At 44.8% G+C, this 17,597-nt stretch overlaps 1 protein-coding gene across 2 annotated transcripts in view; it reads right to left on the reverse strand.

Annotated features, from left to right (window-relative positions):
* Positions 1 to 17,597, reverse strand: part of ift74 (intraflagellar transport 74) — a 55,138-nt gene that overhangs the window by 14,767 nt on the left and 22,774 nt on the right. For both annotated transcript variants that reach the window (XM_014138992.2, XM_014138993.2), the window contains exons 14-16: positions 13,729 to 13,782; positions 6,241 to 6,338; positions 4,164 to 4,290 (exon numbers count right to left, since the gene is read on the reverse strand). In XM_014138992.2, coding sequence (XP_013994467.1) covers positions 4,164 to 4,290; positions 6,241 to 6,338; positions 13,729 to 13,782 — 279 coding nt within the window. The remainder of the gene's footprint in view (positions 1 to 4,163; positions 4,291 to 6,240; positions 6,339 to 13,728; positions 13,783 to 17,597) is intronic.

The raw sequence follows: 17,597 nt of genomic DNA on the forward strand, positions 1-17,597 counted from the left end.
AAAACACCTAGTTGTGTGTTTTCAATATCATATCAGCATACTACTTCATCAATATTCAGAGAGATATCTCTCATTTCATCCTATAGAGTGTTTATAGACCTCATCCTTACTGTTGGGGCTGGGGTTCCTTACTGTTCGGTCAACAGTTCTCATTAAACCAACATGGAGGTATATCGAAAAACGCTGATTTTTACCCAGTTCGACAAATCAAGTCTTAGTTGGTTGTCAAAGAGTGACGAGAGGACCAACATCAGAGAGAGTTTTACAGTAGGGCGGACTAGTGTTGTGGCGGTCATGACATTTTGTCTGCCGTTGATTGTCAAGCGAATAACTGTTCCGGTCTCACTGTAATTGACCGTTAATTAACATAAACACATTTATCATCTCCTGTCTTCCACATTTAGTCTACAAGACACTGATGCAGACCTCTTGGAACATCTACATTTTAAAATGTCTAATAAATCCATGTAATATAGCCTCCACCTTCACAATAAATCCATGTAATATAGCCTCCACCTTCACAATAAATCCATGTAATATAGCCTCCACCTTCACAATAAATCCATGTAATATAGCCTCCACCATCACAATAAATCCATGTAATATAGCCTCCACCTTCACAATAAATCCATGTAATATAGCCTACACCTTCACAATAAATCCATGTAATATAGCCTCCACCTTCACAATAAATCCATGTAATGTAGCCTCCACTTTCACAATAAACCCATGTAATATAGCCTCCACCTTCACAATAAATCCATGTAATATAGCCTACACCTTCACAATAAATCCATGTAATATAGCCTACACCTTCACAATAAATCCATGTAATATAGCCTCCACCTTCACAATAAATCCATGTAATATAGCCTCCACCTTCACAATAAATCCATGTAATGTAGCCTCCACTTTCACAATAAATCCATGTAATATAGCCTCCACAATAAATCCATGTAATATAGCCTCCACCTTCACAATAAATCCATGTAATATAGCCTACACCATCACAATAAATCCATGTAATATAGCCTCCACCTTCACAATAAATCCATGTAATATAGCCTCCGCCTTCACAATAAATCCATGTAATATAGCCTCCACAATAAATCCATGTAATATACCCTCCACCTTCACAATAAATCCATGTAATATAGCCTCCACAATAAATCCATGTAATATAGCCTCCCCCATTACATTATTACACATCAGATGATCCAATTCAGAGTGGCATATTGAAGATATTGGAAGTAACTGTCCACATATACTTTCGTCAGCCAACAAGATAAATAAGCCTAACGAACAGCAAAAGCACTAGCTTATCTCAATCTACTATTCCCCAAAGTACAAAAGTTTCTATTCTGTACAAGAAATAAATATTCCAAACATAGTCTTGGATAGTTGTGGGACGCGATAGTAATGGTGCACAACATGAGCTCTCATGAAGACTAGTCAAGGATCATATCACCTCTACCTTACCTGACACCCTAGACCCACTTCAGTTTGCTTACCGTCCAAATAGATCCACAGACGATGCAATCACCATCGCACTGCACACTTCCCTAACCCATCTGGACAAGAGGAATACCTATGTAAGAATGCTGTTCATTGACTATAGTTCAGTATTCAACACCATAGTACCCTCCAAGCTCATCATTAAGCTTCAGGCCCTGGGTCTGAACCCCACCCTGTGCAACTGGGTCCTGGACTTCCTGATGTGCTGCCCCCAGGTGGTGAAGGTAGGAAACATCATCTCCACTTCGCTGATCCTCAACACTGGGGCCCCACAAGGGTGCGTTCTCAGCCCCCTCCTGTACTCCATGTTCACCCATGACTGCGTGGCCATGGACGCCTCCAACTCAATCATCAAGTTTGCAGACGACACAACAGTAGTAGGCTTGATCACCAACAACGACGAGACGGCCTATAGGGAGGAGGTGAGGGATCTTCCTGTCCGGGTTGAGATCGTTGTGGGCTATACTCGGCCTTGTCTTAGGACGGTAAGTTGGTGGTTGGAGACATCCCTCTAGTGTTGTGGGGGCTGTGCTTTGGCAAAGTGGGTGGGGTTATATCCTGCCTGTTTGGCCCTGTCCGGGGGTTTCATCGGATGGGGCCACAGTGTCTTCTGATCCCTCCTGTCTCAGCCTCCAGTATTTATGCTGCAGTAGTTTATGTGTCGGGGGGCTAGGGTCAGTCTGTTACACCTGGAGTATTTCTCTTGTCTTATCCGGTGTCCTGTGTGAATTTAAATATGCTCTCTCTAATTCTCTCTTTCTTTCTTTCCCTCGGAGGACCTGAGCCCTAGGACCATGCCTCAGGAATACCTGGCATGATGACTCCTTGCTGTCCCCAGTCCACCTGGCCGTGCTGCTGCTCCAGTTTCAACTGTTCTGCCTGCGGCTATGGAACCCTGACCTGTTCACCGGACGTGCTTGTTGCACCCTCGACAACTACTATGATTATTATTATTTGACCATGCTGGTCATTTATGAACATTTTAACATCTTGACCATGTTCTGTTATAATACTCACCTGGCACAGCCAGAAGAGGACTGGCCACCCCTCATAGCCTGGTTCCTCTCTAGGTTTCTTCCTAGGTTCTTGCCTTTCTAGGGAGTTTTCCTAGCCACCGTGCTTCTTTCACATGCATTGCTTGCTGTTTGGGATTTTAGGCTGGGTTTCTGTACAGCACTTTGAGATATCAGCTGATGTACGAAGGGCTATATAAATAAATTTGATTTGATTTTGAGGGAGGAGGTGAGGGCACTCAGAGTGTGGTGTCAGGAAAACAACCTCTCACTCAACGCCAACAAAACAAAATGAGATGATCGTGGACTTGAGGGAGCAGCCCCCTATCCACATCAACGGGACAGCAGTGGAGAAGGTGGAAGGTTTTAAGTTCCTCGGCGTACACATCACGGACAGACTGAAACAGTCCACTCACACAGACAGTATGGTGAAGAAGGCGCAACAGTGAGAGAGTTTTACAGTAGGGTGGACCTAGCTGAGAGAGAGTTTTACAGTAGGGTGGACCCAGCTGAGAGAGAGTTTTACAGTAGGGTGGACCCAGCTGAGAGAGAGTTTTACAGTAGGGTGGACCCAGCTGAGAGAGAGTTTTACAGTAGGGTGGACCCAGCTGAGAGAGAGTTTTACAGTAGGGTGGACCCAGCTGAGAGAGAGTTTTACAGTAGGGTGGACCCAGCTGAGAGAGAGTTTTACAGTAGGGTGGACCCAGCTGAGAGAGAGTTTTACAGTAGGGTGGACCCAGCTGAGAGAGAGTTTTACAGTAGGGTGGACCCAGCTGAGAGAGAGTTTTACAGTAGGGTGGACCCAGCTGAGAGAGAGTTTTACAGTAGGGTGGACCTAGCTGAGAGAGAGTTTTACAGTAGGGTGGACCCAGCTGAGCGAGAGTTTTACAGTAGGGTGGACCCAGCTGAGAGAGAGTTTTACAGTAGGGTGGACCCAGCTGAGAGAGAGTTTTACAGTAGGGTGGACCCAGCTGAGAGAGAGTTTTACAGTAGGGTGGACCCAGCTGAGAGAGAGTTTTACAGTAGGGTGGACCCAGCTGAGAGAGAGTTTTACAGTAGGGTGGACCCAGCTGAGAGAGAGTTTTACAGTAGGGTGGACCCAGCTGAGCGAGAGTTTTACAGTAGGGTGGACCCAGCTGAGAGAGAGTTTTACAGTAGGGTGGACCCAGCTGAGAATAGAAAAACTTGGAAAGCATTACAGAGTTGCTGACATTACTTTTTTCAGATTATTTTCTTTGTCCAGCACCTGGCAACTGGAAAGGCATTTGTTTCTATTAACCTGAGGACAGGCCCTTGGCTGTGTTGTGGTGCTGTGTACTAACCTGAAGACAATCCCTTGGCTGTGTTGTGGTGCTGTGTACTAACCTGAAGACAATCCCTTGGCTGTGTTGTGGTGCTGTGTGGGACTAACCTGAAGCTCCCTTGGCTGTGTTGTGGTGCTGTGTGGGACTAACCTGAAGACAATCCCTTGGCTGTGTTGTGGTGCTGTGTGGGACTAACCTGAAGCCCTTGGCTGTGTTGTGGTGCTGTGTGGGACTAACCTGAAGCCCTTGGCTGTGTTGTGGTGCTGTGTGGGACTAACCTGAAGCCCTTGGCTGTGTTGTGGTGCTGTGCTGTGTTGTGTTGTGTACTAACCTGAAGACAATCCCTTGGCTGTGTTTTGGGACTTGTGCATCTCAGTCTCCTTGAAGCTCAGGTCTTCCTGCATGGACTTGAGCTCACTGGCCGTCACCGATGAGATCTGGCGCATACGGTTCATGTTCTGTATCAACACACACAAGACATCTCCTTTAAACTAGCTTCTTCACTTCAACAACATGCCTTATTGAGAAGATTTATGAAAACCCCTTGTATCTGATAGGAGTTTCATGTCTATAAACTGAGCCACAGGTCCCGTGTGGCTCAGTTGGTAGAGCATGGTGTTTGCAACGCCAGGGTTGTGGGTTCGATTCCCACGGTGGACCAGTACGGGGAAAATAATAATAATAATGTATGAAATGTATGCATTCACTACTGTAAGTCGCTCTGGATAAGAGCGTCTGCTAAATGACTAAAATGTAAAGCAGAACCCATGTGACCGACATGACAGAGAACAGCTGGGGAATAGAAATAAACGGTTAATTCAGCTAACTCATAGATTCTGTTTACAGTGATAATAAACAAACTATCATAGAAAAAAACAAGGCAATGTTCAAGCTATGACCTGGGAGTATTTAACAAAACAAACGTCCAAGTGTTGTTTCGTTGAGAACAGCAGAAAAGCACATGGGTAACATCAGTTGAACCTCTCCCTCCTTCTGCTAGAGTTCCAGTAGAGCTCTCTTTCTCTCTCTCAGTTAATCAAAATTGGATTTGTTTTCAAATTCTTTGTAGGTCTGTGTAATCTGAGGGAAATATGTGTCTCTAATATGGTCATACATTTGGCAGGAGGTTATGAAGTGCAGCTCAGTTCCCACCTCATTTTGTGGGCAGTGTTGCACATAGGCAGACCTGGCTCTCAAGAGAAGACAGGCTATGGTGGCCTTTCTCAATAGCAAGGCTATGCTCACTGAGTCTGTACATAGTCAAAGCTTTCCTTAAGTTTGGGTCAGTCACAGTGGTCAGGTATTATGCCACTGTGTCCTCTCTGTTTAGGGACAAATAGCATTCTAGTTTGCTCTGTTTTTTTGTAAATTCTTTCCAAAGAGTCAAGAAAATATATTTTTGTTTTCTCTTGATTTCAGTTGGGTCTAATTGTGTTGCTGTCCTGGGGCTCTGTGGGGTCTGTTTGTGTTTGTGAACAGAGCCCCAGGACCAGCTTGCTTAGGGGACTCTTCTCCAGGTTCATCTCTCTGTAGGTGATGGCTTTGTTATGGAAGGTTTGGGAATCGCTTCCTTTTCTTGATTTTGAGGTATCGGCCTAATTCTGCTCTGCATTATTTGGTGTTTTGTACACGGAGGATATTTTTGCAGAATTCTGCATGCAAAGTCTCAATTTGGTGTTTATCCCATTTAGTGAATTCTTGATTGGTGAGCGGACCCCAGACCTCACAACCATAAAGGGCAATGGGTTCTATAACGGATACAAGTATTTTTAGCCAGATCCTAATTGGTATGTCGAATTTTATGTTCCATTTGATGAAGATTTGTGGCTCCTTCAGGCCAAGGTATGTATAGTTTTCTGTGCTCTAGGCCAACGGTGTCCAGATGGAATTTGTATTCGTGGTCCTGGGAATTGGACCTTTTTTGGAAACCATTATTTTGGTCTTACTGAGATTTACTGTCAGGGCCCAGGACTGACAGAATCTGTGCAGAAGATCTAGGTGCTGCTGTTGGCCCTCCTTGGTCTCTCACACACACACACACACACACACACACACACACACACACACACACACACATCTCTCACACACACACACACTTTCTCTCACACACACACACACTTTCTCTCACACTCTCTCTCACACACTCACTTTCTCTCACACACACACACACACACTTTCTCTCACACACACACACACTTTCTCTCACACTCTCTCTCACACACACACACTTTCTCTCACACTCTCTCTCACACACACACTTTCTCTCTTTCACACTCTCTCTCTCTCACACACACACACTTTCTCTCACACTCTCACACTCTCTCTCTCTCTCTCTCTCTCACACACACACACTCTCTCTCTCTTTCACACTCTCTCTCTCTCTCTCTCTCTCTCTCTCTCTCACTCACTCTGCTGGAGTGTTCCAGTAGAGCTACGATGATGGCCTGTGTCTGCCGGTTCTTCTCCACCTCTGTAGCTTTAGTCTCATCAAATGAATCCAGAAAACCTGTGGAAACATGAATCAATCCCAGCTAATGATCAGTGTAGACTACAATACTGCTTACACATAGGATTTACACTATTTAGGCTGTAAAAATAAATAAAAACGGGCAGTGTTTATATGACCCCCCCCCCACCCTTTATAAACAGGCCCATTTTGACCACATTCTTGCCTGAATACACCTTTTATATCCCGTGTGCACGCCGGCATGCCGGGGAGGACTGGTAGAAGTGGTGTGCAGGGTGGGCGTCTATTTTAATTTTTAATTTTTCTATTTTATACATTGAATAAACACCATCAAAAATCTAGCCATTATTAATTGCTTTAGGCAGGTCGTAAGAAACAATATAAGGACGAATAAAATGTGTTTACAAAAGGAAAATAATTGCATATTTTCAAGTTTAATTAGGCATGTTTACAGGTCTGTGCAGCCACGGCTGCACCATACAAATGAAATCAATAGTTTGTTATTTTGTTTACTAAAACAGACGAGACGCATATATTTTATAATAAGAATATAATGGAATATAACAGAACTTGTCATGGGAACGTGTGGTACAGCTCCCATATTAAAAGTGATGTTTAGAAACAGTCCAGGCTGTTTTGATCCACGCTTCATCTCTTTCCTATTATCATCATCATAATTTTTGGGGTAATTTTACCCCCTTTTTCACCACAATTTCATGGTATCAAATTGGTAGTTACAGTCTTGTCCCATCGCCGCAACTCCCGTACAGACTCGGGAGAGGCAAAGGTCGAGAGCCATGCGTCCTCCGAAACACAACCCAGCCAAACCGCACTGCTTCTTGACACAATGCCCAGTTAACCCGGAAGCCAGTCGCACCAATGTGTCGGAGGAAACACCATCCAGCTGGAGACCGAGGTCAGCTTGCAGGCACCCGGCTCACCACAAGGAGTCGCTAGAGAGCGATGAGACAAGGAAATCCTGTCCGGCCAAACCCTCCCCTAACCCGCCTCATGGGTCTCCCGGTTACGGCCGGCTGTGACACAGCCCGGGATCAAACTCGGGTCTGTAATAATGCCTTAGACAGCTGCGCCTCTCGGGAGGCCCAATTTCCTCTCTTTCCTACCCTCACTCCACTTTGTTAGGAAGCAGGAGTAGGGGCTTACCTTCATCATGATACCGTAGAAAATAATATAAATCCTATTTTCAAAAGCATGTGAGTCTGGTGTTCATATTTCAACGTCCATGGGCTTTTGGAGTTGCCTCCACACGATCGAGCAAAATAATAGGCCTACTTAAGCTACATTATAGCATGTAGCATTTAGGTTACATTATAGCATGTAGCATTTAGGCTACATTATAGCATGTAGCATTTAGGCTACATTGTAGCATGTAGCATTTAGGCTACATTGTAGCATATAGCATTTAGGCTACATTGTAGCATATAGCATTTAGGCTACATTATTGCATGTAGCATCTAGGCTACATTATAGGATGTAGCATCTAGGCTAAATGTTTCTGATCAGTGATAGATGACCACTTGATTTAGGCTACATTATAGCATGCTAATAATGTGATTGTGATTCCAAGATGGCGTAGCAGTTGGTCGTGTGTTTGTCTTGTCCCGTCTTGTCCTGTGAAATAGTCGTTTTCCTATTTTTTTTTCCTATATATTTTAATCTCACTTTCCATCTACGGACTGAATATACTCTCCTGCAACCCGCCTCACCCAATGTGGTACGGATCTGCTATTTTTATACTTTAGAACCAGAACCCCCATCAGAGGCTAGCCAGCTAACTAGCTACTAGCTAGTAGTCAGTTAGCCACTGCTAGCGGTCTTCACCGTTAACTCGGACACCAGCCAGCTTCAGCTCGGTCAATACCTGCCAGTCTGCACAGCGCAAAATCAACCCAGAGCATAATCGGACTGCTTTTTCTCTACCACATCACCGGATTCCTGCCGCAAGCTCTGGACCATTACACCGGATCATCGCAGCAAGCTAGCTGCAACCAAGTGACAACTGCTAGCTAACGCCTCTGTCCCTAAGCAAGCACCAGTTAGCCTTGAGCTAGCCTTGAGCTAGGCCCATCTCCCAGCCAGCCGATGGAGTATACCAGCTAATTCTTGGGCTAAAATACCTCTTTTTACCAATTGGCCCGGATCCCTTTATTGACAAAACGGGGCCCGGCCGATCCATCAAGACTGGTCTACCGACGTAATCGCCCAAGGTGGTTTCAACAGGCTTTTCCGTTGCGACGTCGCCGAAGACCTATCTGCTAGCCCCGGCCCGCTAGCTTTCTGAATCGCCGTGTCTCCAGCTCGCCTAGCGTAGTAGCGACTACAGAACGGCTCCCTGACTCACCTATTGCTGCTCTTTGGACCCAATGATCACTCGGCTACACATGCCTCTCCCTAATGTAAATATGCCTTGTCTACTGCTGTTTAGGTTAGTTATTATTGTTTTATTTCACTGTAGAGCCCCCAGCCCTGCCCAACATGCCTCTTTTGTCCCACCCCCCACACATGCGGAGACCTCACCTGGCTTAACTGGTGCCTCCAGAGACGCAACATCTCTCATCGTTCTCAATGCCTAGTTTTACCTCCACTGTACTCACATCCTACCATACCCTTATCTGTACATTATGCCCTGAATCTATTCTACCAGAAATCTACTCCTTTTATTCTATGTTCCCAACGCACTAGACGACCAGTTCTTATAGCCTTTAGCCGTACCCTTATCCTACTCCTCTGTTCCTCTGGTGATGTGAGAGGTTAATCCAGGCCCTGTAGCCCCCAGCACCACAACTATTCCCCAGGAGCACTCATTTGTTGACTTCTGTAACCGTAAAAGCCTTGGTTTCATGCATGTTAACATCAGAAGCCTCTTCCCTAACTTTGTTTTATTCACTGCTTTAGCACACTCCGCCAACCCTGATGTCCTAGCCTTGTCTGAATCCTGGCTTAGGAAGGCCACCAACATTTTTGAAATTTCCATCCCCAACTACAACATTTTCAGACAAGATAGAACTGCCAAAGGGGGCGGAGTTAGCCTGCAGAGTTCTGTCTTACTATCCAGGTCTGTACCCAAACAATTCAAGCTTCTACTTTTAAAAATCCACCTTTCCAGAAAAAAAGTCTCTCACCATTGCCGCTTGTTACAGACCTGCCTCAGCCCCCAGCTGTGCCCTGGACACCATATGTGAATTGATTGCCCCCCCCATCTATCATCAGAGTTTGTACTGTTAGGTGACCTAAACTGGGATATGCGTAACACCCCGGCCGTCCTACAATCTAAGCTAGATGCCCACAATCTCACACAAATTATCAAGGAACCTACCAGGTACAACCCTAAATCCGTAACCATGGGACCTAGGCTACTAGGTGACTGTGACTTATGAAGCTACAGTGGGGGAAAAAAGTATTTGATCCATCCCAACTGTGAAGCACGGGGGTGGCAGCATCATGTTGTGGGGGTGCTTTGCTGCAGGAGGGACTGGTGCACTTCACAAAATAGATGGCATCATGAGGAGGAAAATTATGTGGATATATTGAAGCAATATCTCAAGACATCAGTCAGGAAGTTAAAGCTTGGTCGCAAATGGGTCTTCCAAATGGACAAGGACCCCAAGCATACTTCCAAAGTTGTGGCAAAATGGCTTAAGGACAACAAAGTCAAGGTATTGGAGTGGCCATCACAAAGCCCTGACTTCAATCCTATAGAAAACGTATGTGCAGATCTGAAAAAGCGTGTGCGAGCAAGGAGGCCTACAAACCTGACTCAGTTACACCAGCTCTGTCTGGAGGAATGGACCAAAATTCACATAACTTATTGTGGGAACCTTGTGGAAGGCGACCCAAAACTTTGGACCCAAGTTAAACAATTTAAAGGCAATACTATCAAATACATTGAGTATATGTAAACTTCTGACCCACTGGGAATGTGATGAAAGAATTAACCTCTCTTGGGTAGGGGGCAGTATTTTCACGTTCGGATGAAAAGCGTGCCCAAAGTAAACTGCCTGTTACTCAGGCCCAGAAGCTAGGATATGCATATAATTGGTAGATTTGGATAGAAAACACTCTAAAGTTTCTAAAACTGTTAAAATAATGTCTGAGTATAACAGAACTGATATGGCAGGCGAAACACCGAGGACAAACCACTGTTTCCAATGGCTTTCATGTTTATTATGAGGCGAAGTCCTACCAGATTGCAGTTCCTAGGGCTTCCACTAGATGTCAAAAGTCTTTAGAAAGAGTTTCAGGCTGGTTTTTGGAAAAATTAGCCAGAAACTGTAGTTTTTCTAAGTGGCTCCCATTTTGGCTGTAGTGTTTCCATGCGCGTGGATGAGAACGCGTTCCTTGTTGTTTATCTCCGGTAATGAACATACTATTCTCAGTCTTAAATTTTATAGTTTATTTACGTATTAGGGTACCTGAGGTTTCATTATAAAAGTTGTTTGACTTGTTTGGATAAGTTTATTGGTAACGTTTGGGATTCATTTTGTATGCATTTTGAAGGAGGGAAACTGGTGGATTATTGAATGAAGCACATCAGCTAAACTGAGTTTTTATGGATATAAAGAAGGACTTTATCGAACAAAAGCACCATTTGTGATGTAACTGGAACCTTTCGGAGTGCCAAGAGAAGATCTTCAAAGGTAAGGCATTTATTATATCGCTATTTCTGACTTTCGTGTCGCACCTGCCTGGTTGAAAAAAGTTTTTTTATGCTTTTGTATGCGGGGCGCTGTCCTCAGATAATCGCATGGTCTGCTTTCGCTGTAAAGCCTTTTTAAAATCTGACACAGCGGCTGGATTAACAAGAAGTTAAGCTTTATTTTGATATATAATACATGTATTTTCATGAATGTTAAATATTTATATTTCTGTAATTTGAATTTCGCACTCTGCAATTTCACCAAAGCTAAGAAGTGTTAACAGATAAGATGTTAACAGATAAGAAGTTAAAAGCTGAAATAAATAATTCTCTCTACTATTATTCTGACATTTCACATTCTTAAAATAAAGTGGTTATCCTAACTGACCGAAGACAGGACATTTTTACTAGGATTACATGTCAGGAATTGTGAAAAGCTGAGTTTAAATGTATTTGGCTAAGGTGTATGTAAACTTCCGACTTTAACTGTACATGTAGATATGGTTAAAGTGACTATGCATATATGATAAACAGAGAGTAGCAGCAACGTAAAAGAGGGGTGGGGGGTGGGGGGGCACACAATACAAATAGTCCAGGTAGCCATTTGACTACCTGTTCAGGAGTCTTATGGCTTGGGGGTAAAAACTGTTGAGAAGCCTTTTGGTCCTAGACTTTGTCCTACTCCGGTACCGCTTGCCATGTGATAGTAGATAGAACAGTTTATGACTGGGGTGGCTAGGGTCTTTGACAATTTTTAGGCCTTCCTCTGATACCGCCTGGTGTAGAGGTCCTGGATGGCAGGCAGCTTAGCCCCAGTGATGTACTGGGCCGTACGCACTACCCTCTATAGTGCCTTGCGGCCGAACAATTGCTGTACCAGGCAGTGATGCAACCAGTCAGGATGCTCTCGATGTTGCAGCTGTAGAACCTTTTGAGGATCTCAGGACCCATGCCAAATCTTTTAGTTTCCTGAGGGGGAATAGGCTTTGTCGTGTCCTCTTCACGACTGTCTTGGTGTGTTTGGACCATTCTAGTTTGTTGGTGATGTGGACACCAAGGAACTTGAAGATCTCAACCTGCTCCGCTACAGCCCCGTCGATATGAATGGGGACGTGCTCGGTGCTCCTTTTCCTGTAGTCCACAATCATCTCCTTAGTCTTGGTTACGTTGAGGGAGAGGTTGTTATTCTGGCACCACCCAGCCATGTCTCTGACATCCTCCCTATAGGCTGTCTTGTCGGTGATCAGGCCTACCACTGTTGTGTCGTCTGCAAACTTAATGATGGTGTTGGAGTCGTGGCTGGCCATGCAGTTGTGGGTGAACAGGGGGTACAGGAGGGGACTGAGCACGCACCCCTGGGGAGCTCCAGTGTTGAGGATCAGCGTGGCGGATGTGTTGCTACCTACCCTCACCACCTGGGGGTGGCCCATCAGGAAGTCCAGGATCCAGTTGCAGAGGGAGGTGTTTAGTCCCAGGATCCTTAGCTTAGTAATGCACTTTGAGGGTACTATGGTGTTGATCGCTGAGCTGTAGTCAATGAATAGCATTCTCACATAGGTGTTCCTTTTGTCCAGGTGGGAAAGAGCTGTGTGGAGTGCAATAGAGATTGCATCATCTGTGGATATGTTTGGATGGTATGCAAATTGGAGTGGGTCTACGGTTTCTGGGATAATGGTGTTGATGTGAGCCATTACCAGCCTTTCAAAGCATTTCATGGCTACGGACGTGAGTGCTACGGGTCTGTAGTCATTTAGGCAGGTTGCCTCCGTGTTCTTGGGCACAGGGACTATGGTGGTCTGCTTGAAACATGTTGGTATTACAGACTCGATCAGGGACATGTTGAAAATGTCAGTGAAGACACCTGCCAGTTGGTCAGCACATGCCCGGAGCACACATCCTGGTAATCCATCTGGCCCCGCAGCTTTGTGAACGTTGACCTGTTTAAAGGTCTTACTCACGTCGGCTACGGAGAGCGGGATTACACAGTCGTCCGGAACAGCTGATGCTCTCATACATGCCTCAGTGTTGCTTTCCTTGAAGCGAGCATAGAAGTGATTTAGCTTGTCTGGTAGGCTTGTGTCACTGGGCAGCTCGTGGCTGTGCATCCCCTTTGTAGCCTTACTGATATCCAAAATCTCTATTCAATGAAAAAAAAATCTGAAATTGATTGATTTATCAAGATGAGTCCCCACTTTTGTCTCAAAGCAGCGCGACGGCGATGTCCCACTCAAAACGGTGCTGAAATGATCATGTTGTTGACCACTACGCGTGGATTGGATGACTGGGAGTTTCACTCAGCAACAATTTGATACATGTCTTCAATTGCATTAGCCTACTTCATTCCAATATTTTCATAATTCAGTGCTATTTTTTCCCCACAGTCATTCATTATGGATCTATCCAGTAGTGGTTAGAAAACAGTGTGAAGAGACATGCCTCGCAAAGTTTACAACTGGCAGGAGGACGGTAAAACTTGTGCTGCCTAGCAACCATGAAGAGTTTAAGAGCGTGCTAATGTCGCCTCAGCATTATGGCTACGTTACATAGGCAGAACTTGACCGAAATTATTACTAAGTCGTTTTTGAAGGAAATAAAAGTTTTGTCTTTGATACCGGGAATAACTTTCAGATATAAAGAAAAGGGCGAAAAATGTTGACGGTATGGTAAAGTTGGCGGGGGAAAACATTTTAGAATGAAAGGGATACAAAGATATGGAACTTTCTACAACCTACGCAGGAATGGTTCACAGAAAGTATGTAATGGTCAACTCACTGTCCATAGTCTCATCTCTCTTCTTTAGTTCTTTGTATTTCTGGTTTCGTTCACCTGTAGGACAAAAAAAAGGGAGTTGTTACTTGAGTATATATTCTAACCGCTCTTAGAATTAGAGGTGACTTGAGGAACCCTGGAGATCTGCGAGGAACCATTGTTAGTCAATGGCTCATATTTGCACCTTTTGGTTAGTTGTGAGGTTCTGGGAGAACCTTTCAATAATGGTTCACTATAGCAACAGGTTCATGGAGGAACCCTGGAGAGATTTGATTTATTAGGATCCCCATTAGCCGACGCCAAATGGTGACAGCTAGTCTTACTGGGGTCTGACATATAAAGAAAAAGACATTGCAGACAAAATACTTTACAATTTACATACATTTAAACAACATGTAGTGTGTGCTTCTATCAGTGGGGTGGGGGCGTGGCTTAGTAGGGGCGTGGCTTTAAGATATATTTTTTGGGGGCCACCTGTTACAGTAAATGTCATTCCTCTTCATCAGTTCCGTTGTATTGTCATCACATGTTACATTAAACACTGACAGTTTCATAGCGTCAATGAGGCTAACAGAGGTCTAGGAGTTCCTCAAGAACCTATGCAAATCCTAAAGCTGGAATATTTACCACTTTATTACTTATATGTAATCAGCAATGTTAATATTAATAATATTATATTCAAATATGTCATATGCATAAATATTAAGAGGAAAACTTAAATGTAAAGTGTACAAACTTAACATGATGAACAGGAATTACATTTATGCTAATGGTTTGCCACACCTCCAATCTGACAGGCTGCCACCACTGTAATATATTATTAAAAAAAGGTTCAAAATAAAACCCCTAGCATTCCAAAAAGGTTCAAAATAGAACCCCTAGCATTCCAAAAAGGTTGAAAATAGAACCCCTAGCATTCCAAAAAGGTTCAAAATAGAACCCCTAGAATTCCAAAAAGGTTCCAGTTTGAACCTTTACACAGGGGTTCCTCTAGGACCTTCTTTTAACTGGAAAGGATTCCGGCGGTGTGGCAACCCAAAAAGGTTCTTCCAGGCACCTTTTACTTCTAAGACTGTAGAGTATATGTCTATATAAAGTAAAATGGAAGTAGTTCGTTCCAAACTAATGCTAGTGGAAGGATGACCTAGTCTAGTTGATTAGTATGTTGGAGGAGTTTGGTGGAGAACAAGAGGGACACAGTAGGCCTCTTACCGTCTGGTCATGATGAGTCAGAGGATATGAGACAGAGATGAGGACAGGAAACAGTCAGAGGATATGAGACAGAGATGAGGACAGGAAACAGTCAGAGGATATGAGACAGAGATGAGGACAGGAAACAGTCAGAGGATATGAGACAGAGATGAGGACAGGAAACAGTCAGAGGATATGAGACAGAGATGAGGACAGGAAACAGTCAGAGGATATGAGACAGAGATGAGGACAGGAAACAGTCAGATCAAAGGCCTTGAAGTAAAGAAGCCTGATAGAACAACATGATGCAGTGTATATTAGGACAGAGTGAACAAAAAGCGTATTTAAGTTTCTACTTCCTCCCAGTATTGAGAGCTACAGTATGTATGCGTCTCAAATGGCACCCTATTCCCCATATAGTGCACTTTTACCAGGGCCCGATGGCAATAGGGAATATGATGATCATGATGGCGCCGACAGACATGGAAGCTCTGCTTGTAGCTCCTAACCAACTTTGCAGTATTTTGGGTTTTTTTTGTGTGTTATTTCTTACGCTATTAGCTCAGAACGTTTTTCATGTTATTACATACAGCTTGAAATAACTTTTGGATATCAGAGCGGCGGTAACTCACCAGCATTACGACCAGAAATACGACAACAACAAAAGGACTCGTCCTTTTGTTCACCCGACCTAGAATATCTCACAATCAAATGTCGACCATATTACCTCCCAAGAGAATTCTCTTCGGTTATAGTCACAGCCGTGTATATCCCCCCTCAATCCGATACCACAACGGTTCTACACTGGGCTTTGTGCAAACTGGAAACCACATTTCCCGAGGCCACATTTATTGTAGTTGGGGATTTTAACAAAGCAAATTTGAGGAAAACGTTACCGAAGTTCTATCAACACATTGCCTGTTACTCTCCCTTCTGGGATGGCGAAAAGGCCCTCCCTTCGGGCAAATCAGATCACGACTCAATTCTGCTCCTCCCTTCCTATAGGCAGAAACTCAAACAGGAAGTACCCGTGCTAAGGTCTATTTAACGCTGGTCTGACCAATCAGAATCCACACTTCAAGATTGTTTTGACCACGCAGATTGGAATATGTTCCGGGTTGCCTCCGATAATAACATTGACGTATCCACGGACACGGTGACTGAGTTCATAAGGAAGTGTATAGGGGATGTTGTTCCCACTGTGACTATTAAAACCGGGAATAGATGGCAGCATTCGCGCAAAACTGAAAGCGCGAACCACCGCATTTAACTAAGGCAAAGTGACTGGAAATGTGGTCGAATACAAACAGTGTAGTTATTCCCTCCGTAAGGCAATCAAACAGGAAAAACTCCAGTACAGAGACAAAGTGGAGCCGCAATTCAACGGCTCAGACACGAGACGTATGTGGCAGGGTCTACAGACAATCCCGGACTGCAAAGGGAAAATCAACCACATCGCAGACACTGACGTCTTGCTCCCGGACAAGCTAAACACATTTTTGCCCGCTTGAGGATATTACAGTTCCACCGACGCGGCCCGCGAGGACTTTGGGCTCTCCTTCTCCGTGGCCGATGTGAGTACGATATTTAAACGTGTTAACCTTCGCTAGGCTGCCGGTCCAGACGGCATCCCTTGCCGCATCCTCAGAGCATGCGCATGGAGTGTTTATGGACATATTCAATCTCTCCCTATCCCAGTCTGCTGTCCCCACCTGCTTCAAGATGTCCACCATTGTTCCTGTTCCAAAGAAAGCAAAGGTAACTGAACTAAATGACTATCGCCCCGTAGCACTCACTTCTGTCATCATGAAGTGCTTTGAGATGCTCGTTAAGGATCATATCACCTCCACCTTATCTACCACCCTAGACTCACTTCAATTTGCATACCGCCCCAATAGATCAACAGACGATGCAATCGCCATCACACTGCACTATCCTATCTGGACAAGAGGAATACCTATGTAAGAATGCTGTTCATTAACTACAGCTCAGTATTCAACACCATAGTACCCTCCACCGCCCTGTACCACAGGGTCCTGGACGTCCTGACGGGCCACCCACAGGTGGTGAATATGGGAAACAACACCTCCACTACACTGATCCTCAACACTGGGGCACCACAACATTCTCACCCATGACTGCGTGGCCACGTACGCCTCCAACTCAATCATCAAGTTTGCAGACGACACAACAGTAGTAGGCCTGATTACCAACAACGACAGGGAGGAGGTGAGGGCTCTGGCAGAGTGGTGCCAGGAAAATAACCTCTCCCTCAACGTCAACAAAACAAAGGAGCTGATCATTGACTTCAGGAAACAACAGAGAGGGCATGCCCCATTCACATCGACAGGACCGCAGTGGAGAAGGTGGAAAGCTTCAAGATCCTTGGTGTACACATCACTGACAACCTGAAATGGACCACCCACACAGACAGTGTGGTGAAGAAGGGGCAACAGTGCCTCTTCAACCTCAGGAGGCTCAAGAAATGTGGCTTGTCACCTAAAACCCTCACAAACTTCTACAATGTACAATTGAGAGCATCCTGTTGGGCTGTATCACCGCCTGGTACGGCAGCTGCTCCGCCCGCAACCGCAGGGTTCTCCAGAGGGTGGTGCGGTCAGCCCAACACATATCACCGGGGGCAAACTGCCTGCCCTCCAGGACACCTACACCACCCGATG

This window comes from Salmo salar, chromosome ssa13 (genome assembly GCF_905237065.1).
Source record: "Salmo salar chromosome ssa13, Ssal_v3.1, whole genome shotgun sequence".
Taxonomy (NCBI): domain Eukaryota; kingdom Metazoa; phylum Chordata; class Actinopteri; order Salmoniformes; family Salmonidae; genus Salmo; species Salmo salar.